General features: G+C 45.5%; 1 protein-coding gene across 1 annotated transcript; it reads left to right on the plus strand.

The window, feature by feature from the left end:
- Positions 1 to 27,201, plus strand: LOC126317613 (uncharacterized). The gene is made up of 4 exons (XM_049993202.1): positions 1 to 105; positions 15,002 to 15,154; positions 20,102 to 20,260; positions 26,974 to 27,201. The coding sequence occupies exons 1-4, from the start codon at positions 1 to 3 to the stop codon at positions 27,130 to 27,132; spliced, it is 576 nt and encodes a 191-aa protein (XP_049849159.1). The 3' UTR covers positions 27,133 to 27,201.
- Positions 27,202 to 27,761: the final 560 nt, after the last annotated feature.

A 27,761-nucleotide genomic window follows, 5' to 3' on the forward strand; every position in this document is an offset into this window, starting at 1 on the left:
ATGACCGCGACTTTGCTGCCGCTGCCAGACCTCAGCCGCTGCTGCTTCTGCCTCGTGCTGGCTGCTGCGTGCGTGGCCGGCGCGCCCAGCAACCTCCAGACGGCGGTGAGTTGGCATCAGTGCACAGGCAAAGGGCTGCGACTACGCGGTCCGTAGCCAAATTTGGAAAATAAGAGAAAGGGAAATTCGTGTAATTCCTTAATAGTGCGGTACATTTGTCTAGCCAACACAGCGCTACTCGTGGGTACATGAGCAGGACTGATAGGTAGGTGATCCATCCAGGCAACGTATGTAGCCTTGAGTGCGTTTTCCATCGTTTGCACCTATCCACTGAGGGCAGTCGTGTAGTCCTCACACTGATGTCGTCTTCTCTCCTCACGCGATTCAACACTAACCACCATTTTTAATGATTTTGATGTTGGGTCAGTCAGACCGTATGATTAATAGCTTCAGATGTGTCTCAGACCTTCTTCCAAACTGTCTCGATTCAAAATTATCTATTGCCATTCATGTTTGTCAAAGCGGTTACATACACCACTGGCCATTAAAATTGCTACGAAGATGACGTACTACAGACGCGAAATTTAACCGACAGGAAGAAGATGCTGTGATATGCAAATGATTAGCTTTTCAAAGCATTCACCCAAGGCTGGCGCCGGTGGCGACACATACAACGTGCTGACAATAGGAAAGTTTCCAACCTATTTTTCATACACAAAGAGCAGTTGACCGGCGTTGCCTGGTGAAACGTTATTTTGATGCCTCGTGTGAGGAGGAGAAATGCGTACCATCACGTTTCCGACATTGATAAAGGTAGGATTGTAGCCTATCACGATAGCAGTTTATCGTATGACGACATTGCTGCTCGCGTTGCTCGAGATCCAATGACTGTTCGCAGAATATGGAATCGTGGGTTCAGGAGGGTAATACGGAACGCCGTGCTGGATCCCAACTGCCTCCTATCACTAGCAGTCGAGATGACAGGCATCTTATCCGCATTGCTGTAACGGATCGTGCAGCCAGTCTCGATCCCTGAGTCAACAGATGGGGACGTTTGCAAGAGGACAACCATCTGCACGAACGGTTCGACGACGTTTGCAGCAGCATGGACTATCAGCTCGTAGACCATGGCTGAGCTCACCCTTGACGCTGCATCACAGACAGGAGCGCCTGCGTTGGTGTACTCGACGACGAACCCGTGTGCACAATTGGGAAAACGTCATTTTTTCGGATGAATCCTGGTTATGTTTACACCATCATGAAGGTCGCATCCGTGTTTGGCGACATCGTGGTGAACGCAAGTTGGTAGCGTGTTTTCGTCATCGCCATACTGGCGTATCACCCGGCGTGATGGTATGGGGTGCCATTGGTTACACGTCTCGGTCACCTCTTGTTCGCGTTGACAGCACTTTGAGCAGTGGTCGTTAAATTTCAGATGTGTTCCGAACCTTTGCTCTAACCTTCATTCGATCCCTGCGAAACCCTACATTTCAGCAGGATAATGTACGACCGTATGTTGCACGTCCTGTACGGGAATTTCTCAATACAGAAAATATTCGACTGCTCCCCTGGCCAGAGCACATTCTCCGGATCTCTCACCAATTGAAAACGTCTGGTCAATCGTGGCTGAGCAACTAGCTCGTTACAATACGCCAGTCTCTACTCTTGATGAACTGTGGTATCGTGTTGAAGCTGCATGGGCAGCTGAACCTCTACACGCCACCCAAGCTCTGTTTGACTCAATGCCCAGGCATATCAAGGCTGTTATTACGGCCAGAGGTGGTTGTTCTGGCTACTGATTTTTCAGGATCTATGCAGCCCAATTGCGTGAAAATGTAATTACATTTCAGTTCTAGTATAATATATCTGTGGAATGAATACTAGTTTATCATCTGCATTTCTTCTTGTTGTAGCAATTTTAGATGCTAGTAGTGTATATTTTAGATGGTTAATGAAAGGCAGGTCCTGTCGTTCTTCAGCTTCTCGCACTCCTCAGCTGTCCAGTAAGGCTCTTCTAACTTCAGGAGCATTCATGTAGGCTAAGTCCGGAAGTCCTGCGCACTGTGTAGGCGTAAATTATCCCAGGACTGTTGTCATTGTCATCGTCAACTGGATATCCACTTCCTGTAAGTTGGCTCTGTTATAACAACCAAAACAAAACTAGACTGCTTTCGAACAGGCCTCGGAAGGGGGGCCAACGGTACTGACTGATCGCCGTGGCTTCCTCAGCCGACAGGCGTCACTGGATTTGGATACGGAGGGGCGTGAGGTCAGCACACCGCTCTTCTGTCCGTTGTCACATTTCGTGAGCGGAATTGTAAACAGGCGACCAATATTGTGCTCCGCTATGCACCACGACATGTAGCTGCCACTTTACTCAAAACTGGATCACAGCTGTGAACGGTAGTAAAGTGTCCCAGGATGCCCTAGCCAGCACTACGTGATCCACCATCATGTGAGGACAGTGCAATGGCACACACCCATTACTAATCTGCGTGCGAAATTTGGCCGAACAAGTAAGATTTGTAACAGGAAGAACTGAAGATATGCGCGGAAAAACGGGTTAACCCTCAGGTGTAAAAACTGAGAAATAAGTGCTGCCATCTGTTGCTGGTTGCGGGAACTATCAAAATTGACATATGTCTCACCACAAAATGTCACTTGGGGGTGAGACCAATATCAATTTTCACAGTTCCCGCACCCGGCAACAAATGGCAACATTTATCCCTAAGCTTTTACAGTTTGCAGAAATATGTTCCCATAAGTCCCCTATCACTAACATGTGGGGCGCGGTGTCCACACAGCTTCCGCCCCTCTACCCGGCAAACTTTGAGGAGGATGTAATTAGCTAAGACTCATATAGTTTGGAGAAGTTTACCCTCATGCTGCTGTGGAATTTGCGGCCCCTCATCTGAAGGCAGTACTTTTGTGTTTTCACTGTCTGCAGTCTCGCTGTGCACTGCCTCTAGAGAAACAACCCTGCTGGTGCCTAAGTAGCAGTTTGTGAAGCAAAGAGCAGAAACTCATGGGAGCACTTGCCTCGAGCAGTGGTGCCCTCCTGGACATACGCTGACTGTTGCTTTTGTATCTCAGGTTTGGGTTTTGGCAAAGGATCGAGTGAAAGCATCTATGAGGAGGGATTCAGCCCCTTGGTCGATGTGACAGGCACACGTTAATTTGCGTAATGGGGGATCGTGGCTATAGTCGCGGAAGGAGAGAAGACTACGGAAATTACCAACTCTAAGGCATATTCGCACCTAGATACTTAATTGAAATGAGATATCCTCAGTCCTAAAACGAAATGCTTTCACTATAAAGTGTCAAGTGTTATAACAGAGACAGTAATAGCAGATCACCTATTTGTCCATTCAGACTGACAACGCACGACTGTCTACCGAAAACAAGATTACATGTTCTACGACATCGATTCGGAACTCATTCCCACCGGTGTCGAAAAGCACTGGAAAAAATAATTAAAAAAATATGTTGGATCTGCTTATAGACTTGTCTGGATAACGAAAGTCCTAACAGTGTAATATAAAGATCAACACAGCACCTTACAGATTTGAGAATGATGTAGACGGCATGAGTTAGGCCATATATACACGCACTGTCTTTCCTCAGCAGTTCACTGTTTGTATACTAGAACTTAAGGCTTCTTGGACTTTCATTTGCGACTCTTCCCGGAACCTCTTCATTCTTTCTCTTTTCTTTCTCTTCTCCTCGGAAATCTAGTACCTGGACCTTCTTTTTATGATTTCTTTTCAAATGATTTTATGTTATTGACTTTGCTTCTGAATTCTTTGCTGTTTTTGATCAGCTGTAGCGTAATATCAGTTTCTTGTAGAGATCTTTTGACTGCTTCTATCCACTTAGAGGTGGATTTAAAGATTTGGTGTAACTAAATATCTCTTTGCTCAGTCGACTTACGTCCCTTATAACTAGGTGCCCATAAAATTTCAGTCGTCATTTCCGCCTTGTTTCCAAGTCCCATCAATAATCTCCCACGCTCACCCATTTTGCCGAAATGTTTCTTTCCTTCTTTTCAAGTTCTAAGAAAGGTTCCTTTTTATTTAAACTAAGAAGCATAGAGTCCTTCTGGTTTTATAACTGAATTATATTGGCTGATTTTGGCCTGGTAATATGTTGTTCGTTTGTTATACCTGTTCTGAGTTAGTGTGTAGAGAGGTCCATTGACTGCCTCTTTTTCCAGTCCTCACCCTTGGAACCGTTCTCCCATGTATTGTAATTTATCTATTCTTTTAATCTCCCATTGTTTCTCTCCTTGGTTTCTGTGTTCCATATATTCGGTCTTTTCATACGAGACTTTGAGACCCACTTTTCCAATGATTTCATTTTGGTCTCTAGAATTGTACATACACTGATGAGCCAAAAAATTATGACCACCTGCTTAATAGCTTGTTTTCCGTCTTTGGAACGAAATACATCACCGATTCTGCGTATAAGGGATCCGATAGTTTGTAGCAATGACAGTGGAGGAATGTGGCATTGGAAGTCTGCGCGCAAAAGCGGGTCGCTGATTTGCGTACGCAATGATGGGGACCGCTAGCGACTCAGATGGGTTCCACAGGATTTACATCAGGCGAATTTGGTCGTCGAGACAGCAACGTGAGTTCACTATAATGATCCTCAAACCACTTTGGCACGCTTCTGGCTCCGAGTCAAGGCCAGTTATACTGCTGAAAAATAACGTCAGGGAAGACATCAAGCATGAATTGGGATGTGAGTGGTTCGCTTCTGTCAGCGCGGCTTAGATTACTACCACAGGTCCCATGTAAGTGCAGGTGAATGTCTCCCACAGCGTAATACCACTCCCAGCAGCGTGCATCCTTGACACGCTGCACGTTTCGAGCCGCCGTTCATCTCGATGAGGGCGGTTGTGGAGACGACCAGCGACCTCTGTAGCAAAAATGAAGAGCCGATACGTTTACATTTATTGACGGTCCAAATGCGATAGTCCCGTGATCGCTGCAATGACGATGCCGTTGGGTCAGCATACGTACATGTAGGACTGGTCTGTTGCGGAGCTCCGTGTTGAACAACGTACGATGAACGGTGCGCTCCGAAACACTTGTGCGTGCAGTAGCATTGTGCTCTATCAGTAGAGATGCCGCAAATCACCATCTGTCCCGCTTTACATAGTAGACAAGCTTCCGAATCCCACGTTCTGTAAAGAGTAGTGGGCGTCCACCCACTTAGCGCCAAGTGGTTGTTTCACTGTTCTTCTACCTCTGTCCGTAGATGCTCACGACAGTAGCACGTGAACATTAGACCAGCTTCGCCGTTTTCGAGATACTTGTTCACAGCCTCTGAGTAATAACAATCTGCCACTTGTCAAAGTCGCTTACCTCATTATATTGCCCCATTTGTATTCTATATCTTATGTAGGGTGATAGCCCGTCCGTCTCTGCTCCGCTTACATGATTTTGTTACTGTGTCATATGCCCGCAACTCCACCAGGTGGCTTCCAACTTCGCGGTGCGCTGAGGTCATAATGTTTTGGCTGCTCAGTGTATGCGGTGTCTGTTGTTTTGGACAGGTGCGAAAGAACAGACATCACATACATAAACATATATGTATACATGGTGTTACAAAAAGGTACGGCCAAACTTCCAGGAAACATTCCTCAAACACAAATAAAGAAAAGATGTTATGTGGATGTGGACATGTCTCCGGAAACGCTTACTTTCCATGTTAAAGCTAATTTTAGTTTCGTCAGTAGGCACTGCTCAATGGAGCACGTTATCTGATTTCATACTGGATACTCTACCTGTACTGATAGAACATGTGCCTTTACAAGTACGACACATCATGTGGTTCATGCACGATGGAGCTCCTGCACATTTCAGTCCAAGTGTTAGTACGCTTCTCAACAACAGATTCGGTGACCGATGGATTGGTAGAGGCGGACCAATTCCATGGCCTCCACGCTCTCCTGACCTCAACCCTCTTGACTTTCATTTATGGGGGCAATTCAAAGCTCTTGTCTACGCAACCCCGGTACCAAATGTAGAGACTCTTCATGCTCGTATTGTGGACGGCTGTAATACAATACGCCATTCTCCAGGGCTGCATCAGCGCATTAGGGATTCCATGCGACGGATGGTGAATGCATGTATCCTCGCTAACGGAGGACATTTTGAACATTTCCTGTAACAAAGTGTTTGAAGTCACGCTGGTACATTCTGTTGCTGTGTGTTTCCATTCCATGATTAATGTGATTTTAAGAGAAGTAATAAAATGAGCTCTAACATGGAAAGTAAGCGTTTCCGGACACATGTCCACATTACATACACTCCTGGAAATGGAAAAAAGAACATATTGACACCGGTGTGTCAGACCCACCATACTTGCTCCGGACACTGCGAGAGGGTTGTACAAGCAATGATCACACGCACGGCACAGCGGACACACCAGGAACCGCGGTGTTGGCCGTCGAATGGCGCTAGCTGCGCAGCATTTGTACACCGCCGCCGTCAGTGTCAGCCAGTTTCCCGTTGTATACGGAGCTCCATCGCAGCCTTTAACACTGGTAGCATGCCGCGACAGCGTGGACGTGAACCGTATGTGCAGTTGACGGACTTCGAGCGAGCGTATAGTGGGCATGCGGGAGGCCGGGTGGACGTACCGCCGATTTGCTCAACACGTGGGGCGTGAGGTCTCCACAGTACATCGATGTTGTCGCCAGTGGTCGGCAGAAGGTGCACGTGCCCGTCGACCTGGGACCGGACCACAGCGACGCACGGATGCACGTCAATACCGTAGGATCCTACGCAGTGCCGTAGGGGACCGCACCGCCACTTCCCAGCAAATTAGGGACACTGTTGCTCCTGGGGTATCGGCGAGGACCATTCGCAACCGTGCCCATGAAGCTGGGCTACGGTCCCGCACACCGTTAGGCCGTCTTCCGCTCACGCCCCAACATCGTGCAGCCCGCCTCCAGTGGTGTCGCGACAGGCGTGAATGGAGGGACGAATGGAGACGTGTCGTCTTCAGCGATGAGAGTCGCTTCTGCCTTGGTGCCAATGATGGTCGTATGCGTGTTTGGCGCCGTGCAGGTGAGCGCCACAATCAGGACTGCATACGACCGAGGCACACAGGGCCAACACCCGGCATCATGGTGTGGGGAGCGATCTCCTACACTGGCCGCACACCTCTGGTGATCGTCGAGGGGACACTGAATAGTGCACGGTACATCCAAACCGTCATCGAACCCATCGTTCTACCATTCCTAGACCGGCAAGGGAACTTGCTGTTCCAACAGGACAATGCACGTCCGCATGTATCCCGTGCCACCCAACGTGCTCTAGAAGGTGTAAGTCAACTACCCTGGCCAGCAAGATCTCCGGATCTGTCCCCCATTGAGCATGTTTGGGACTGGATGAAGCGTCGTCTCACGCGGTCTGCACGTCCAGCACGAACGCTGGTCCAGCTGAGGCGCCAGGTGGAAATGGTATGGCAAGCCGTTCCACAGGGCTACATCCAGCATCTCTACGATCGTCTCCATGGGAGAATAGCAGCCTGCATTGCTGCGAAAGGTGGATATACACTGTACTAGTGCCGACATTGTGCATGCTCTGTTGCCTGTGTCTATGTGCCTGTGGTTCTGTCAGTGTGATCATGTGATGCATCTGACCCCAGGAATGTGTCAATAAAGTTTCGCCTTCCTGGGACAATTAATTCACGGTGTTCTTATTTCAATTTCCAGGAGTGTATTTTCTTGAATTGTGTGTGAGGAATGTTTCCTGAAAGTTTGGCAATACCTTTTCGCAACACGATTCGGGACGTAAGTTCATTAGACTGTTATTGTTCCGTATTCTCATCGATGAATCCCTAATGTTTGTACATTGTAGAAACAATCGCCCCGTACGTGTGTGAGCAGAGGTCAGCCAATGATGTCTTCAGTGCGGACGAACACCAGGCTTGAACTCTTACGGGAATTGGCGAAAAGCTGCGAGTAACGAGGATAATGGACTGAGAGATTGGGTCTGGTGGGAGCCTTGCTAGGGTGATCCATGGTATTGCGATGACCACTGTATCCGGATGACGCAGTGGTCAGAGCATCTGCCTAGCCAGCAGAAGACCCAGTTCGACACCTGGTCCGGCACAAATTTTCAGCTTTCCCCATTAATTTAAATCAGTGTCCGCTCGCAGCCAAAATCTGCAACTCTTTTGTGTCTCTCTAGATTTCTTTGTGCATCCTTCCGCTTCTGGCTACAATAACAAGGTCTTGGTAAACTCTAAGAGTCTTATAATGAAACAGCGTTACTTACGTTCACTGAAAGTACTGTAAAAATCTTAACTGCTAGATTATCTCTCGTGTAATTCCAATTACGTATCAAGAAATGCTAACAAATCATTCTGAAAATATAGTTGGGTTAGGGATTGCGCATTTAATTTTGTTGTTCTAAAATTAAGAATATAAAACAAACCAGTTAGTAAAGTAAGAGCTCTTCCTTAGGATCTTGTAATTAACCGTCATTCAACGTATAAAATTCAGCCGAAGAACTGAGGAAGCCATTAGGCCCGAGAACGGCGAAGCGTTTTCCCTTGTCTTACTGTTTTGTGGCATCTTTTCTGAAGTGAAATGGGCCGCAGTAGGAAGACACAGTGGACAGGATCGAGATGGGGAAGATAGGAGTGCCCTGTCTTTTTCCGCTTTCGTGAACGTGTTTCGCGTGGAACGAAGCATACAGCAGGTAGACTGAACTGTGGGGAAGTCTGCCTGCAATGTTAGAGTAAGGTCACGTTTTGTTGCACTCTTCAGGGCAGTAACTGTTTGTGCTGACATTGCTACAAATTATGGAAAGAGTCGCAAGTTGTAGACGAGAATGCGAGATGTTTTCAGGGTAAAATATGGTAATGCAAGAAATAGGCCAAATAACTCTGAGGATGTTTCCGAAAGGTAGACGTTTTGGATGATGGTCTACCTGATTATTAAGGGGCGTGAAGAGTTTGCAGAAGTATTTTTGCCCCATATTCTCAGCTTCACTGCTACTAACGAGACAAGCTACAGATGTTATGACAACACTATAAACATCAACTGTTCATTACTTTCTCCAGGACAATATTGAAGAAAATTGGCGATAATCCGTCTCCTTGTCTGACCCCTGTCTTTATTTCAAAGTGCTCTGGGATGTCTCCAAAAAACTTAAATTCCGAGGTGGTGTCGGTCAGGCTTTGTTTTGCGATTTCCCTTGTTTTTCTGTCAACTACGTTACTATTACTCTAGTTGTCAGGATGCCCATGAGGGTGAATATACGTTCCTCGCACGATTTTCCTTTTCGGAAGCCAGCTTAATGTTCTCCAGCCACGTAATCGGATTGTTCAACTCTTCTCAGCAGGACTACGTTACAAGCAATAGGAGATAAGGAGATGCCTCGTGTTGTTCAGGACCGCTCAGTTGCCTTTCCTGTGGAGTCTGTGAGTGAGCGCACATTTCCACTCTTACAGTATCTTTCACTTTTTCATGTTTCTTCCATAACGCGTTCTGTTCCATTTTCAGCAGCTTGCCCTCGTATCTTGCAAATTCATGCCAGAATGCCATCGTCACTTGGTGCTTTATTATCGTTGAGCTCTGTGATAACCTACTACATTTCACCGAAGCTGGGTGGTTTGGGATCCAAATTATCCTGGATTTGTTTCTGAGCATCCACTCTTATTCCAGGCTTTTCGCACTTTTTATTCGTACTGCTGTTACTTATTGATTGTTTCAGTGTTGTGTGATGCCGGCCGATGTGGCCGAGCGGTTCTAGGCGCTACAGTCTGGAACCCGGTGACCACTACGGTCGCAGGTTGGAATCCTGTCTCGGGCATGGATGTGTGTGGTGTCCTTAGGTTAGTTAGGTTTAAGTAGTTCTAAGTTCTAGGGGACTGATGACCACAGATGGTAAGTCCCATAGAGGTGGATAGGGTATTTTGCACCGATATTACCAATTTTGTTTCACATTTCATTCGGGCACTTCGGCGAAGGAAAACTTTAAAAGCGGAAAGTTAGAGTATATCCAACGTAATCTTGTTCGTGATGCACACCAAGGCCTACATACTACCTTCAGAGAGTATAGTAATAAAGAAACATTAGACATCGGTAAAAATTAATTCATTTATGACTCTTTTGTTATGAATGTCTAACATTCTGCGTGTTGTCTGTTTGTTCTATATCGTGCTCCCTACCACTTTCGCGCAACGACGCTCTGAGCGTGTTTTTTAGGGAATTGACTTGCTTGAACCTGGGACCTGTTACTGATAAGGAGACGTCAGACCACACATGACATGTAGAGTTCAGAAGAGTTCAGTGAGACTAGCGATGATATAACCAAATACTTAATGATTTCAGCGTCAGCTGCACAGCACTGCCTGTAAAAGAATCTTAATACTAACTAAATTTAGTCGAAGGGGTTCAAGCCTTTACTATTTTTAGTTAGCTGGTAAAATAACGTCGAAAAAGCAGTTACGTTTACCATTGGAAATTGTATTCTACTAACAAAACATTGTTTATAAATTGCATTATTGATAAAAGGAAATGTTTTAATACAGGATGGTAAAAACCAACTGCGTTCAACAAAAATGTGAACGAATATTCCCTGAATGGGTTTCCAAGTTCTACAATCGATCGAAGGATGACCTATGCCATATCACATCTATAATCTAGGTTTAAGTTAAGTTTCACAAAAGAGAAACTATCAAAATGGTCTACAGTGACCCTAAATTATCTTTAATTACTTATCTAACTTGTCGTAAATTACAGTGGCTGATGTGGCTTCTCAATAACTATATAACAGAAAAATCATTGCGTTTCAGATCTTTTCTTCAAGTGGCAAATGTGAACACCATGAGCTTTAATTGACGATCGACACTAGTACGAGGGTCAGTCAAAAAGTAATGCCTCCTTTTTTTTCTACGTTTAATTGTCAGGAAATTTAAATGCAATTACATAGGTTGAAAACCACAACATTGAGGATCATTTTGTCATTTTTCAATGTAATCTCCGCCCATCTCTACAGTTTTGGTCCATCTTTGAACAAGGGCATGTATCCCAGCACGGTAAAAATCACAGCTCTTCTTCCTAAGCCATTGACGCACGGATGTTTTGACGGCCTCATCTTCAAAATGAATCCCACGATGAGCTTCTTTTAGTGGCCCGAACAGATGGAAGTCTGATGGTGCCAGGTCAGGGCTGTATGGGGGATGAGGCAAAACTTCCCATCCAATTTTGACAATCTCGTCAGAGGTGTGACGACTGGTGTGTGGTCTTGCATTGTCATGCAAAAGAAGAACATCTGCCATTGATTTTGTTGGGCGAACTCGCTGAAGACGTGCTTTAAGTTTTTTGAGGGTTGTGACGTATTGAACAGAAATTATTGTGCATCCCTGCTCCAAAAAATCAACCAGAATCACACCCTCTGTATCCCAGAAAACTGTTGCCATACTCGTAACTTTCCCTGCCGATCGCACAGTTTTGAATTTTTTCTTCCTCGGCGAGCTTGTGTGACGCCACTCCATTGACTGCCTCTTTGATTCGGGTTCAAAAAAATGCACCCATGTTTCGTCCCCGGTCACAATTTTTTTCAGAAACTCATCTCCCTCCAAACGGAAGCGCTGCAAGTGTTGGGAGGCTATTGTTTTCCTTGCCTCTTTATTCTGATCGGTTAACATTCTTGGAACCCACCGTGCACAAACTTTTGAGTACCCCAATTGTTTAATAATCGTGATCACACTGCCTTTACTAAGAGAAATAATGCGACACACTTCATCTGCAGTCACCCGACGGTCACCACGAATGATGTCATCAACTTGCTGAATGTTGTGTGGAGTCACTGCACTCACCGGCCTGCCGCTCCGCTTTTCGTCAGTCAACGGTGTTTGCCCTTCAGCTTCCTTACAACGACGAACCCATCGTCTAACAGTGCTGACATCCACTGTCACAACACCATACACCTTCTTCAGTCTTTCATGAATGCGTATGGGCGTTTCACCTTCTGCATTCAAGAATTCAATCATACAACGCTGTCTCAAACGAACATCGATGTCGGCCATCTTACAAACTTCTTCTGTGCTGCCACCTGTTGACACAGAAAGTTACTACTGCAGTGGATTGCAGAAGAAGGTTTGAGGAAGGGCGCCAAATTCAAATTTTTCACTTAACTTAATTTTTTTAAGTAGACAAAAAAGGGAGGCATTACTTTTTGACCGACCCTCGTATTACGCAAAAAGGGGGTGTAACAGATGAGACTTCTGCAGTTCTGAGTGAAGCCTTATGCGCTCAAAAATGCGGCATCGCGTGCGTTCATTACGTTGTCGGTGTTTAGGCAGCGTCAGGGTAGCGGCGGGCAGCACAGCTCCGCTCACCTCGCCATCTCGGAAGCAACTCCCCTTCTCCTTACTAAAATTTACCGAAGTTAGTTTAAAAAAATCTATCTGACTGTGTTTTCATCTGACCAATCAGGGTGTTAATGTTAACCTTAAGCTCCGCCTACAAAAATTCTGTCTATCCAATGAGAAGTGTTATACTTTTCGTGGTGGGGCAATGTTTTTAACGTTTTCAACGTAACAGAGACGCGAAAAAGTCTCACGCTAAAACTTGAGGCTGGTGTGGCCCTTTAAGTGTTACCGTAAGATCTATACTGTTCTTCTGGAGGGCTCTAGCTCTTAACATAGGCTGGGGGGTAGTTCTAGCGGTTAGTTGGCGACGTGGGTGTCCGTCCCTTATCGTAGGGCCTTCAGCTTAACACGGTTCTGCTCTCGGCTTCTGTTGTCCTTTCTCCCCTCGGAACTGCGTCTGTCTCACGGTGGGAAAGTATGACATGCATTTAGGCATTCATGTGTTAGTCTTCCATTTGTTCACTCGTTACTCGTATTACTTTGGTTAATTTAATGTCACGATTTATTCGGAGCTATGTGACATACTACTGGATTTGCTAATCATGTCAGGGTTTTCATGGAAGGTGTTGGATTTGCCTGACACCTTACAAATGGTTTCTACAATATCTAAAGGTGTTAATCAAGGAACCCTCACGACACACCCTGCGTTGTCAACAGTCCTCAAGAAACACTTTACCTGACTGTAGGAAAGTACGAAGCTCAATGAGATGTGCGACCATGCTCTGTCGAGGATCAGATCCAAGTGATGGAAAACACTGGAGGGAACATGGTACCTATTTTTGCGGATTACACTGTGGAGGTGAGCAGTGAGCACTCGCCTGTGCCCTCACCATTTTCTGCTCATTTCTGCACTTACCTTCACCGAAGCACTTTTGTGTTACACCGCTATTGCTAAATACACTACTGGAAATTGAAATAAGAACACCGTGAATTCATTGTCCCAGGAAGGGGAAACTTTATTGACACATTCCTGGGGTCAGATACATCACATGATTACACTGACAGAACCACAGGCACATAGACACAGGCAACAGAGCATGCACAATGTCAGCACTAGTACAGTGTATATCCACCTTTCGCAGCAATGCAGGCTGCTATTCTCCCATGGAGACGATCGTAGAGATGCTGGATGTAGTCCTGTGGAACGGCTTGCCATGCCATTTCCACCTGGCGCCTCAGTTGGACCAGCGTTCGTGCTGGACGTGCAGACCGCGTGAGACGACGCTTCATCCAGTCCCAAACATGCTCAATGGGGGACAGATCCGGAGATCTTGCTGGCCAGGGTAGTTGACTTACACCTTCTAGAGCACGTTGGGTGGCACGGGATACATGCGGACGTGCATTGTCCTGTTGGAACAGCAAGTTCCCTTGCCGGTCTAGGAATGGTAGAACGATGGGTTCGATGACGGTTTGGATGTACCGTGCACTATTCAGTGTCCCCTCGACGATCACCAGAGGTGTACGGTCAGTGTAGGAGATCGCTCCCCACACCACGATGCCGGGTGTTGGCCCTGTGTACCTCGGTCGTATGCAGTCCTGATTGTGGCGCTCACCTGCACGGCGCCAAACACGCATACGACCATCATTGGCACCAAGGCAGAAGCGACTCTCATCGCTGAAGACGACGCGTCTCCATTCGTCCCTCCATTCACGCCTGTCGCGACACCACTGGAGGCGGGCTGCACGATGTTGGGGCGTGAGCGGAAGACGGCCTAACGGTGTGTGGGACCGTAGCCCAGCTTCATGGAGACGGTTGCGAATGGTCCTCGCCGATACCCCAGGAGCAACAGTGTCCCTAATTTGCTGGCAAGTGGCGGTGCGGTCCCCTACGGCACTGCGTAGGATCCTACGGTCTTGGCGTGCATCCGTGCGTCGCTGCGGTCCGGTCCCAGGTCGACGGGCACGTGCACCTTCTGCCGACCACTGGCGACAACATCGATGTACTGTGGAGACCTCACGCCCCACGTGTTGAGCAAATCGGCGGTACGTCCACCCGGCCTCCCGCATGCCCACTATATGCCCTCGCTCGAAGTCCGTCAACTGCACATACGGTTCACGTCCACGCTGTCGCGGCATGCTACCGTGTTAAAGACTGCTATGGAGCTCCGTATGTCACGGCAAACTGGCTGATACTGACGGCGGCGGTGCACAAATGCTGCGCAGCTAGCGCCATTCGACGGCAAACACCGCGGTTCCTGGTGTGTCCGCTGTACCGCGCGTGTGATCATTGCTTGTACAGGCCTCTCGCAGTGTCCGGAGCAAGTATGGTGGGTCTGACACACCGGTGTCAATGTGTTCTTTTTTCCATTTCCAGGAGTGTATAACTCCCATTTCTAGATGTGGATCAGTTCGATGTATTAGTCGTATGTGATAGCAATTAGGCTGTTTCAGCGTCTCGGCCCATTCCTCAAGAGTCAGAGCTTTCTGTATGATTCTGAATGCTACCAGGTGGTAATGTCAGTAGCGCTTTTTCGTTCCAGAAAGTCTCATGAGGCAAGCCTAACAAAAATGAGTGGTGAATATCTCGAGACTTGCGCTGTGGTTGTGTGTGCGTGTGATGGCAGCAGCAGCAGCAGACGTGGCTTTTGCGGTGTTGCAGGGCGCGTACCAGGTGCGCCTGGACCACTTCGAGCGCTGCGAGGACGAGGGCACGGGGGAGGTGGCCTTCTCCACAGAGCTGGACGCCGAGGAGGGCGGCAAGACGTTCTCCACCAACTGGACCTGGCCACACGACGTTGACGACCAGATGCCGGTGAGTAGGGTACCTCCAGTGGGAGGGGCGTGGACAGTACAGTCCAGCTGCAGACACCGTCCTCAAAGTTCAGGAGTTGAGTGCTTGTGTATGTGAGTTCGATTTATGAAACCGCTCGTCTTTGTTCTTCATCTTAATCTCTGACGAGGTGAGCTCACAGGCTGTCTTGTCCTCTCTGATTTACTCTATACTTACAGGACCTCTGCCCCTCTCGTGGTCTCGAGGAACCGTTCTCGCGTTCGATTCCCCACGGAGTCAGGGATTTTCACCTGCCCCGAGATGACTGGGTGTTGCTGTGTCGTCTTCATCATCATCATTCGTCCTCATTACGGTCGGAGGAAGGCAATGGCAAACCACCTCCTCTAGGACCTTGCCTAGTACGGCGGTGCGGGTCTCCCGCATCGTTCTCCTATGCTCTGTCAAGAAGCATGGGAGTTCATTTCCATTATAGGACCTGAAGGCCAGTGTCCGAGCATCAGTTTTCTGAAGCTGTAAGACGCAATTCTCAATTAAAATTGGTAAAGAATCGCTTTTGAAGATTAGATTCATGAACACTGTTAAGTAAGAACATGCGTTGCTAGCTGAATGCGTTGTATGAAGGCTCGTAACTGCGAAGTCAATGGTTCGATTATCGTGTGGAGCAACATGTTTTTCAACTTTTATTTAAATTCTTTTCTTATTACCATTTGGAACTGTTGATTAAAAAAATGTTGAATTTACAATCAATAGACAATAGACTGGCTGGGTGAGATTAAGGTATGTGAACACAAAATAAGCAGTCTTGCTTATGCGGATGACTTAGTTGTGATGGCAGATTCGATTGACAGTTTGCAGAGAAATATTTCAGAGCTAGATCAGAAATGTAAGGACTATGGTATAAAGATTAGCATCTCCAAAACGAAAGTAATGTCAGTGGGAAAGAAATATAAACGGATTGAGTGCCAAATAGGAGGAACAAAGTTAGAACAGGTGGACAGTTTCAAGTACTTAGGATGCATATTCTCACAGGATGGCAACATAGTGAAAGAACTGGAAGCGAGGTGTAGCAAAGCTGATGCAGTGAGCGCTCAGCTACCATCTACTCTCTTCTGCAAGAAGAAAGTCAGTACCAAGACTAAGTTATCTGTGCACCGTTCAATCTTTCGACCAACTTTGTTGTATGGGAGCGAAAGCTGGGTGGACTAAGGTTACCTTATCAACAAGGTTGAGGTTACGGATATGAAAGTAGCTAGGATAATTGCAGGTACTAGTAGATGGGAACAATGGCAGGAGGGTGTCCACAATGAGGAAATCAAAGAAAAACTGGGAATGAACTCTATAGATGTAGCAGTCAGGGCGAACAGGCTTAGATGGTGGGGTCATGTTACACGCATGGGAGAAGCAAGGTTACCCGAGAGACTCATGGGTTCAGCAGTAGAGGGTAGGAGGAGTTGGGGCAGACCAAGAAGAAGGTACCTGGATTCGGTTAAGAATGATTTTGAAGTAACAGATTTAACATCAGAAGAGGCACCAATGTTAGCACTGAATAGGGGATCATGGAGGAATTTTATAAGGAGGCTATGCTCCAGACTGAACGCTTAAAGGCATAATCAGGCTTAAATGATGATGATGATGATGACAATCTATCTATACTGATATACAAAGCGGAAACGTGTTGGCAAAAAGCTTCAAACGTTCTGACCAGTGTAATTCAAATTATTGCAATAACCTGTAACAGACATGTTTTAAACAATAATGTGCAGGTTTTCTGTTAGAACCTACTGCGAGAAACAAAGCACTGTGCTGTGCAAATGTCCGTTTTTTTCCTTGCCGTAGAAGGTTTTAACGACGGAAGCAGGGCATTTAAACCAATATACAAATTGTTTCTCCCATGCACATTTTTTCTTTGTGTGTACATCGAAATTAAAGTATCACTTTTTCGAAACCCTGTAATTGCTCCCACTAGGACGCCCAAGTTTGAAATTTGGCTCGAAGGCACCCAAAACCATCCCGTAATGATGCAAAAGTGTGGCGCTCCTTGATAGCAGGGAAGCACAGTAGCCTAAGTGCAGGCGCCTGGGATTCCACCTCGAAGTATCTCGGTGCAGGTACATTTTTAATGTGCTCAGCAAAGATGGGCGGATGGTGTTCCCAGACTGGGTGGTCTTAAAGGGAACATTTCAAACTTTGTTCCTGAACCTGCTACAGGATGGCGCGAGAAGGGAAGGATGATAAATCGAATAAACGGTATTCTGCTTCGGATCATTGTAGAATTTCGTCGGATCGTTTGCAACGGTACCTAGTTGTCCACCCCGTACACCAAAGCAAAAATTACTGTCACGCTACACTCCAAATGTGTGAAATCTCATTCAATGGGGTAGCAGCCTCACTAAATCCCTAGAAAAGGATTAAATCCTCCGGGGGATGGCAGCAGTGACAAAGTTCGTGACCAACGTCCTACTGTTGCACATCACACTGCAAACTGTTGTTTCCGATCGCGAAACGTCTAGAAATTAACGCCGCAAGTGAAGGGGTAGTTCCACTGACATCCTTAAAGCCATCCCATGAGATCTTTTCGCGTTGGTTCCGAGCGGCGGTTTTCCTGAAATGTTGTCCTCGACAACCAATAATGAAAATCCACATTATTTCAGTCCTGGGCGCCACTGTTCTGACCTCCGTTGTACAGGCGTCAAAAAAATGGGTGAAGTTTGGTGAGAGGGGGTGTGACGACCTTCCCATCGTATTACACTTTCATGACGGCTTTGGACTGAATTGTGGTGAAATGTGGCGCCATTGTGATATCATGAACTTCTGAGCTGAGGCGTGTCGATCGCATGTGTTGACTTCCTGCTGTTTGAAACGTCGCTAATGTCTTGCAGCATTGCTTAGGATTGTTGTAGGCAATTTTGAGATAGATTTCCAAGTTATACGTCGCAAGGGGAGGCAATTATGGAGTTTCGAAGAAGTGATCATATAATGTGTTGTTGCAGTTTTACTCATATCGCCGAGTGACGCTGCATCGCTGTTTTCGTTGATTTTGCTACCATGTTGTAGCGCCTTTCTTGATTTTGTGCCGACGTCCAGTACAGCAATTATTAACACGCTTGTGTGAAAAATTAATTTGAAAAAAAAAAGGCTTTCTAAAAAGTGAAAGTAAAGTAGGGTGAAGGAGTATCCAGGCAGGATTAAACTATCTGTTTAGTTACAGTCGCCGATTTTTATTCATATTTGATCGCTATGTCCGATATGCAACTATTAAGAGCCACATTCGTCCATCATTTATGGCACACATGTCAGTTCCTCTATTCTCGCAAATCGCTTGCAGAATCTCAATAACTTAATCTCTTCGTATCGCACATTCTTTACCTCACTTCTGTACATGTTTTTCATTAAGGGTTAGTACTTGTGTCGTTCAGAACAAAAACATTAACGCTGTTACTCTCTCTCCCTCTAATCACCTCTCCTTCCACCTCCCTCCAACTGTCCTTTGCTCTGATTTTACACAGATGTTAATATCTGTGTGGACAGTAGTCATGCAATGGAAAATATACATGTTACGGACTTACATACTTACAAATTCACAACTTTTAGGTGTTGTAGTCTTCAGTCAGACTGGATTGATGCAGCTCTCCATGCTACCCTATCCTGTGGAAGCTTCTTCATCTCCCAGTACCTACTGCAACCTACATCCTTCTGAATCTGCTTAGTGTATTCATTTCTTGGTCTCCCTCTACGATTTTTACCCTCCACGCTGCCCTGCAATACTAAATTGGTGATCCTTTGATGCCTCAGAACATGTACTACCAACCGATCCCTACTTCTAGTCAAGTTGTGCCACAAACTTCTCTTCTTCGCAGTCCTATTCAATACCTCCTGATTAGTTATATGCTCTACCCATCTAATCTTCAGCATTCTTCTGTAGCACCACATTTCAAAAGCTTCTATTCTTTTTTTGATCCAAACTATTTATCTTCCATGTTTCACTTCCATACATGGCTACACTCCATGCGAATACTTTCAGAAACGACTTCCTGACACTTAAATCTATACTCGATGTTAACAAATTTCTCTTCTTCAGAAACGCTTTCCTTGCCATTGCCAGTGCACATTTTATATCCTCTCTACTTCGTCCATCATCAGTTATTTTGCTCCCAAAATAGCAAAACTCTATTACTACTTTAAGTGTTTTGCTTTTGTTGATGTTCATCTTATATCCTCCTTTCCGTTCAACTGCTCTTCCAAGTCCTTTGCTGTCTCTGACAAAATTACAATGTCATCGGCGAACCTCAAAGTTTTTATTTCTTCTCCATCGATTTTAATACCTACTTTCTTTTGTTTTCTTCACTGCTTGCTCAATATACAGATTGAATAACATCTGGAAAAGGCTACAACCCTGTCTCACTCCCTTCCCAACCACTGCTTGCCTTACAAGTCCCTCTATTCTTATAACTGCCATCTGGTTTCTGTACAAATTGTAAATAGCCTTTCGCTCCCTGTATTTTACCCCTCCCACCTTCAGAATTTGAAAGAGAGTATTCCAGTCAACTTTGTGAAAAGCTTTCTCTAAGTCTACAAATGCTAGAAACGTAGGTTTGCCTTTCCTTAATCTTTCTTCTAAGATAAGTTGTAGGGTCAGTATTGCCTCACGTGTTGCAATAATTCAACGGAATCCAAACTGAAATTCCCCGAGGCTTCTACTAGTTTTTCCAACGCTTTTAGGTAATGTAGGTATTAACCGAAGAAAAGGTCAGAAAAGTACGCAAACAAACATGCCAGGAAAAATCCACCGCAGCTTGGTTTCCTTTCTTGCTTGTTCAGTGTACAGTGGCTACCATGAGGGATAGGCTGCAGCGCTGTCGGACTCCCGTCGGAGTCCCGTCACGGTCGCCACATCCGGTGTATTCTCAGCTCCTGTGTTCCAGACAACCGGGTGACGAGTGCTCAGGCAGCCGCCACGGTGTGTCGCAGGCGCAGCTGGCGATCGCCAAGTGGGGCTCCGGGGGCTGGGGCGAGCACGCCTACGACATGGACGCCGAGGACTACTGCACGTCCCTCCGGGACAAGGCCAGGGTCGTCTTCGACGCCTTCTTCGGCCACATGTCCGGCGGCGAGTGTCCCATCCCCAAGGTGAGCAGCTTACGGACCCACGACAAAACTTGGCAAAACGCAACGCTCAAACTGAACGTCCTTGCAGTGGGATCCATAGGGTAGTGCTGTTTGGATTGCCGTGCCTGCAGTGTTACTATACACGATGTACAACTGTGCTTCCGCCGCATGCCGATAGGTTCAAATGGTTCAAATGGCTCTGAGCACTATGGGACTCAACTTCTGAGGTCATTAGTCCCCTAGAACTTAGAACTAGTTAAACATAACTAACCTAAGGACATCACACACATCCATGGTCGAGGCAGGATGCGAACCTGCGACCGTAGCGGTCGCGCGGTTCTAGACTGTAGCGCATAGAACCGCTCGGCCGTATTTTTGTAGCAGCGTGTTTTCCTCGCAATTCCAGACTGAAGCGCCTAGAACCACTCGGCCACACCGGCCGGCACTGTTCAAGAGGTCATAGCTGCTCGTATACGCTATCTTCAATTAGAAATACGCAACTACAAAGTGTTATGACTCGATAAATCTACAATGGTCCAATTATAGCAGTCAGTTCTTAGACTACTCTCGGAGATACCTGGTTGGAACTACAACATATGAAACAATAATTTACTTTATTAGAAGAAACTGACTTTATCAGAAGAACTGACTTTACACAATCCACTGTTAGAGGAATAAGCTGAAAATTTACGAATGACTTTCAACAGAAAGACACCACTTGATTCAGCCAATTACGAACTCTTCTCTTGAAGTAAAAGCTCAACATTTACAAAAGTAAAGTGTCATCTGGGACTTGAATAGCGCTGGTGATCTAACTAGATAAAGTTGACTGCTTCATCGGAGGTCACAAACATGGGGAGAGCGAGTCTATGCTCAGCTGTACGCAAGGTGACAAAAACCATGTGACACCTCCTCATCTCGTGTCGGGCCTCCTTTTGCCCGGGTTAGTGCATCAGCTCCACGTGGCATGGACTCAACAAGTCATTGGAAACTGATGCAGAAACATTCAGCCGTTTTGCCTATATAGCCTACCATAGTGCGGAAGTGTTTAAGTGTTTACGGTGCAGGACTTTTGCACGAATTGATCTATGTTCCGAAAATGTTCGATGGGATTCATGTCGAGCGTTCTGGGTGCCCACACCATTCGCACGAATTGCTCAGTGACCATTCCATCGTTGTTTGCGAACATGAAGTACATGAATAGCTACAACGGTCTACAAGCAGCCGAGAATAATCACTTCGAATTAATGACATGTTCAGTTTGTTACACCGGAGCCAAGGTAGCCCCTGAGGGCTGGCAACTCATATTACACCTCAGAGGAGGAGGTTGTCTATGCTCAAGGCGTACCAAACGCACCATGGTGAAAACCGGCTAATTACATACAAGATGATGGAAACAGACATTCCGAGCACTACTTCCTGCAGGGGGGAGCTCGAGCCATGGCCTGCAGGCAGAATCACAACGCCAAAACCTGAATGGCTGCAGACAGCTATTTAAGGGCTAGAACCAGCCGCGAAGTTCAGTTCACGCCGGATGCCGACCTCGTGCATCTCGACCGTTTAAGATTACTCCTTCGTCTCTGAATTCCCTACATCGACATCTACATGGGTACTCTGCAAATCACATTTAAGTGCCTGGCAGAAGGTTCATCGAACCACCTTCACAATTCTCTATTATTCCAATCTCCTATGATGTGTGGAAAGAATGAACACCTATATCTTTCGGTACGGGCTCTGACTTCCCTTGAACTGTTACTAGGATGTGTGTGTGTTACCACAAACCTTTGTGAAAAATTAGAAGTGAACTTTTGTTAGCCTCAATTAGGAGACTTTTGCTGTCATCGTTATTGTTACCTTTCGTTTGTTGTACCATCATCAAACTAGCGAACTTACATCAATAAAAGTTGTGTTTGTGAAAAATTGAGAATTCTCAGTCACAACATAGTTAGAACAGGGGACCCAGTCAATTCCATGTAAACGCAGCTTACACTATTATGGAACCACCACCGGCCTGCACTGTGCCTTGTTCACAACTGGAGTCCATGGTTTGGTGGGGTCATCTCCACACTCGAACCCTGCCATCAGCTCTTTCGAACTAAAATCAAGGTTCATCTGACCAGGCCACGGTATTCCAGTAGTCTACTATCCAACCAATATGCTCACGAGCCCGGGTGAGGCACTGCAGTCGATGTCCTGTTGTTGGCAAAGGCACTCGCGTCGGTCGTCTGCTGGCACAAACCACTGACGCCGAATTTCGTTGCACAGTCCAAACGGAAACGTCATCGCGCGCCCCTCATTGAATTTTGCGGTTATCCCACGTAGATCTGCTTGTTCGTCAGCACTCTACGTAAACGCCGCTGCTCCCTCTCGTTAAGAGAAGGCCGCTGGCCACTGTGTACACTTTGGTGAGAGTTAATGCCTGAAATTTGGTATTCTCGCCACACACTTGACCTTTGGTTTTTGTAATAATGAATTCCCTAACGATTTCCGAAATAGAATGTCCCATGCGTCTACCTCCAACTACCATTCTGCTCTCAAAGTCTCTTAATTCCCTGGATTGATTGATCTACATCTATATATGTACTCCGATAGCCACCAAGCGGTGTATGGCGGAGGGCACAATTCGCGCCAAAGTCATATTTCGCCCCCTCTGTTCCACTCGCGGATCGCACGGGAGAAAAACGACTGTCCGAACGCCTCAGTACCAGCTCTGATTTTCCTTATCTTTGAATGGTGATCATTATGCGATTTGAAAGTTGGTGGTAATAATACATGCTCTACATCCTCTGTGAAGATCGGATTTCGGAATGTAGTGAGCAGCTCCTACCATTTAGAGAGGCGTCCATCTGCAAGTGTGTCCCACTTCAAACTTTCTATGAGATTTGTAACGCTCTCGTGATGGTTAAATGTACCAGCTACGAATCTTGCCTCTGGTCTTTGGACCTTCTCAATCTCTTGAATCAGACCCAACTGGTAAGGGTCTCCCACAGACGAACAGTACTCCAAGACTGGACGAACTAACGTATTGTAAGCTATTTCCTTTGTTGAGTGACTCCGTCGCTTCAGGATTCTACCAACAAAACACAATCTAGAGTTCGCCTTACCCGTTACTTGTGTAATCTGATCATTCCATTTGAGATCATTTCGAACAGTCACACCCAGACACTTGACGGATGTTACCGCTTCCAAAGACTGGCCATTTATTTTGTACTCGTACATTAATGTGGATCTTCGCCGTGTTATACGCGATGGGTTACACTTACTAATATTGAGAGATAACTGCCAGTCATTACACCACGCATTTATTTTCTGCAAATCCTCACTGATTTGTTCACAACTTTCGTGTGATACTACTTTCCTGTAGACTACAGCACCATCGGAAAACAGCCGCTGTCAACACCGTCAACCAGATCGTTTATCTAAATCGTAAAAAGCAGCGGACCTATTACGCTGCCCTGGGGCACACCTGAAGTTAAGCTTGTTTCTGTTCAAGTCAATCCGTTCAGGACGACATACTGCTCCGTGTCTATTAGAAAACTTTCTATCCAACCGCATATGTCATCGGATAGACCGTAAGCGCGCACTTTTTCGGCAAGCGCCAGTGCGGAACTGACTAGAACGCCTTTCGAAAGTCGAGAGGATACGGAACAAAAAAGGTTTTAATGAACTAACGTCTGGAACTGCACGGTCTTCATGCTAGAGATCGTTTATTCAGTCTTCCTTTGTCACAGAGACTGCGGTCTAGTTCGCGCTGTACCATTCAGCCATAGTTACCGTAAGCATGGTTTCCTCCTATAGGGCGGTACCGCTCCTCATACGTCATGCCCTAGTAATTGGTAATGTTGTGTCCGATTCACTTTTCTTGCCGGTGGATGTGGTACAGCGTTATACACAATGGTTCCTTATTCGAATCGAGAGCTTGCCGACATGGTGTTTACTTGCGGAAAGGCAAATGGCAAAGGGTGGCTGGAAGCGAGGTTGTATCAGGAGACCTATCCCGGACGACCACAACCACAGCATTCAATGTTTGCAACAGTGTTTCGTCGTTTGTCTGAGACAGACTCGTTTCACAAAACATGAAATCATGAAGGATGTACCGGAAATATTCGGGCATTAGACTTGGAGGAAAATGTGATTATCACAGTGGGAGGCGACCGCCATGTCGGTAACAGGCAGTTGGCTCGCCACTACAGAGTAAGCCAGACGACCGTATGCAGCATTTTGCATGACAATCGTTACTAGCCTTATTGCATGGAATGTGAGCACGGCTTTTCATGAGCATAAAAAAGGGCGGAAATGATGTTTATGTTGATCTCTATTCCAATTTTCTGTACAGGTTGCGGAATTCTCGGAACAGACGTCATGCAAAACGTTTTTTTGATGTGCTGAAGTGTTGGATGGACGCAATGCTTTGTTCAACAGAAAATAAGTGTACAGCAATTACAGAAGTACACCTTCACAAAAATGTGTTTTAGTGATCAGTCATTCCTCACTGTAATCTACACTACAATATAAAGACAAGTTATCGTTTAATGTTGTTACCAGAAATCTCGTAAAGTACTTCAGGTCAGTGCACGATACTCCAACAAACCCTCTGACGCACATGGGCTACGTTTTTGTTAAATATGTATACCATACAAACATATATATAAAATCTATACTTCTGAGACCAAGAAATTAATACAGTAAGCAGATTCAGAAGGATGTAGGTTGCAGTAAGTTCTGGGAGATGAAGAAGCTTGCACAGGATAGAGTAGCATGGAGAGCTGCATCAAACCAGTCTCAAGACTGAAGACCACAACAACAACAACTTCTGTAAGACGACGAGCCCCTGTTTGCAAAAATCTCGTAAATTGGCTGACCATTTACTTCACACGATGCTGTAATGAATGTTCGTACAGACACAGGATCCTTATTTTTTAATGTATATAGAATATAAATACGTACATAATGTGTAAAGAGGAAACAGTGTTAGCAGCAGCCCCAAAGTTCTTCACCGACTTTCTTCAGATTTTTACATGATACATTCGGATAGATACAGGCTACATAATTTTGAGGTATATGGCTTGTAAATCTATACTATGGTATGTAGGCAAGCTGTTAAATGTTGTTACTAAAAATATCGGCCGGCCGATGTTGCCGAGCGGTTCTAGGCTCTTCAGTCCGGAACCGCGCTGCTGCTACGGTCACAGGTTCAAATCCTGCCTCGGGCATGGATGTGTGTGATGTCCTTAGGTTAGTTAGGTTTAAGTAGTTCCAGGTGTAGGGGACTAATGACCTCAGACGTTAAGTCCCATAGTGCTTAGAGCCATTTTCAAAATATCGAAAAGAATTTGGCCGATATACTTCAAATTTTTACAGTATATTCTAATGATTCGGACGTTCGTATGTTACATTTTTAATATAAAAATATATATGTAATACGTAAAGGGGGAAAGTTGCTACCAAATATTCCGAAAAGTACTTGACCAATTTACTTTAAATTTTTACACGATATTTTGGTTAAAAATCAGACGGACATAGGTTATATATTTTTGATATACACAACACATACATAATATTAGTACAAAGACGAAAATTTGTTACCAAAAATCTCGAAAAGTCCTTAGCCAATTTACTTAAAATTTTTAGACGATACTCTAGCGAACAATCTGACAGACATAGGTTATACATTTTTTATAACGTGTATATACGTGAATTGTTACCAAATGTCTCGAAAAGTTCTTGACCGATTTCTTTCGATTTTTACATGATATTCTAATGGACAATGAGATGGGCGTATATATAAACAACAATGTACATGTTGCCTGCTAAAACCAACTGTGAGAAAGAAAGTGCTGTTCTGTACTCTGCTGCGAAAATGCGCGGTTTCGTTTTGTTTCTCGCAGTTAGACAAATTGTTTCTCCCACACATATATTCTTTCTTAACATTAGTATTGAAAGTAAATCTGAGTGTTCAATGTAGTGTTAAATTGTTATGTTGCACGCAAATGTATGGTTTATTGGGATATGGCATACGAACCCGTTGCAATAGTAAAAACCGGGTCCAAGGAGAAATAGAGAGAAGGAAAGAGGAAATGTATGAAGGGAAGGTGAAAGAGCGGTTGTTTCGATTTTACACTGATATTAATTCTCCGAACATAGTACTTATATACCAAACACCATAAATGAATTTCACTTTCATTCGTAAAAATTTTAAATTAATGCCATTAATTGAAGAAAGAGATGGAAAACATGTATAAATAAACATGTCAGGATAATTCCGTCACAATGGGTAATGGTCTGCTGCCCAAGTCGGTTGCGCTAACTCACCTGCTCGTACGGCCGTTGTATAGTACTTGACAATATCGTGAAACTCCAAACCTTGGATTCTTGTTAAACACTTGGGAAGTGCATCCTCTTAGACCAGCGTTGGCTATATCTATGCTTGTATAGTAGACGAGAGAAAGATTAAGAAAACCGGTGGCCACTCGCTTATAAGCATGCATTGTTAGTACAATTGCAAGTTAAGGAAGTGACTAGAAAAGCGACTGGATTCAAAAGAGCTACGTTTAATGCGGGAAGAATAACCTCTCGAAAAGCGAACGCGGAAAGGTACACAGTGTAATGTTGGTACTTAAATTACTTGTTTTTTTTTTTTTTTTTAGTAAAGAGAATATAGGAGCCAGGAAAGTATACCACTATAGCGAGCAGAGATAACAGGCAGCTCACACGTGATGATGTGCGTTTGGCAGGGCACGTACGAGATCAAGGGCGCACCGCTGACGTTTCAGCTGGACAAGTTCCCGGCGCTGCCGTACGGCAAGTACCGACTGGACACCGTCTGGCAGTACGGAGGACAAGTCATCGGCTGCTGGCGCTGGGTGGTCCAGGTCGACGAGGACCTCATGTGACGCACAGTGGCGGGCGGCCGGTGTTGTGTTCTCTCTCTCGAATAAATACGTATTTTTCACTTGAACAAAGTGTAAAAATTTCTTTACTTGACCCGATTCCATTTTTCCTTGTATCTGCCTTCGAGTTCACTCTCCCAGACAACATCTACGTGGTACTGTGCTGAACAGATTCTTGACTTTAACTGTGGTTCATGTGAATATGTAGATCTGCGATCAACCCGAAGCTTGATTTGAACACCACAGTATTTTAATGGTCATTCTTCTATTGCGGATGCTTTCCCCCGATATTTCAACTGACTTAACCAGCCTATTGGACTCTGAACAGCTATGCAACTCCTCGTTTCTGACGTTAACGAACGTTTCCAGAGGTGAAAGTAATGATAAGAAACAGAGGAGAACCCTAGGATTCGCAGGATTGATCTTTGGATCCGTGTTTGCCGTTTTACCACTGAGTTACTGAGTCACTGAGACTCATTAGACAGGTACACAGTGCACGTGAGCAGTTACTTGAGATGATTACTGTAAAAGGTGTTAACCGCACTAAAAGTAAGATGCGACGATGGTTTGCGTATTTGTCGGGTGGTTTGTAAGTTGTGAAACGTTCCAAAGCACAATTATTTCCATTTGAT

Source organism: Schistocerca gregaria, chromosome 1, assembly GCF_023897955.1.
Source record: "Schistocerca gregaria isolate iqSchGreg1 chromosome 1, iqSchGreg1.2, whole genome shotgun sequence".
Taxonomy (NCBI): Eukaryota; Metazoa; Arthropoda; class Insecta; order Orthoptera; family Acrididae; genus Schistocerca; species Schistocerca gregaria.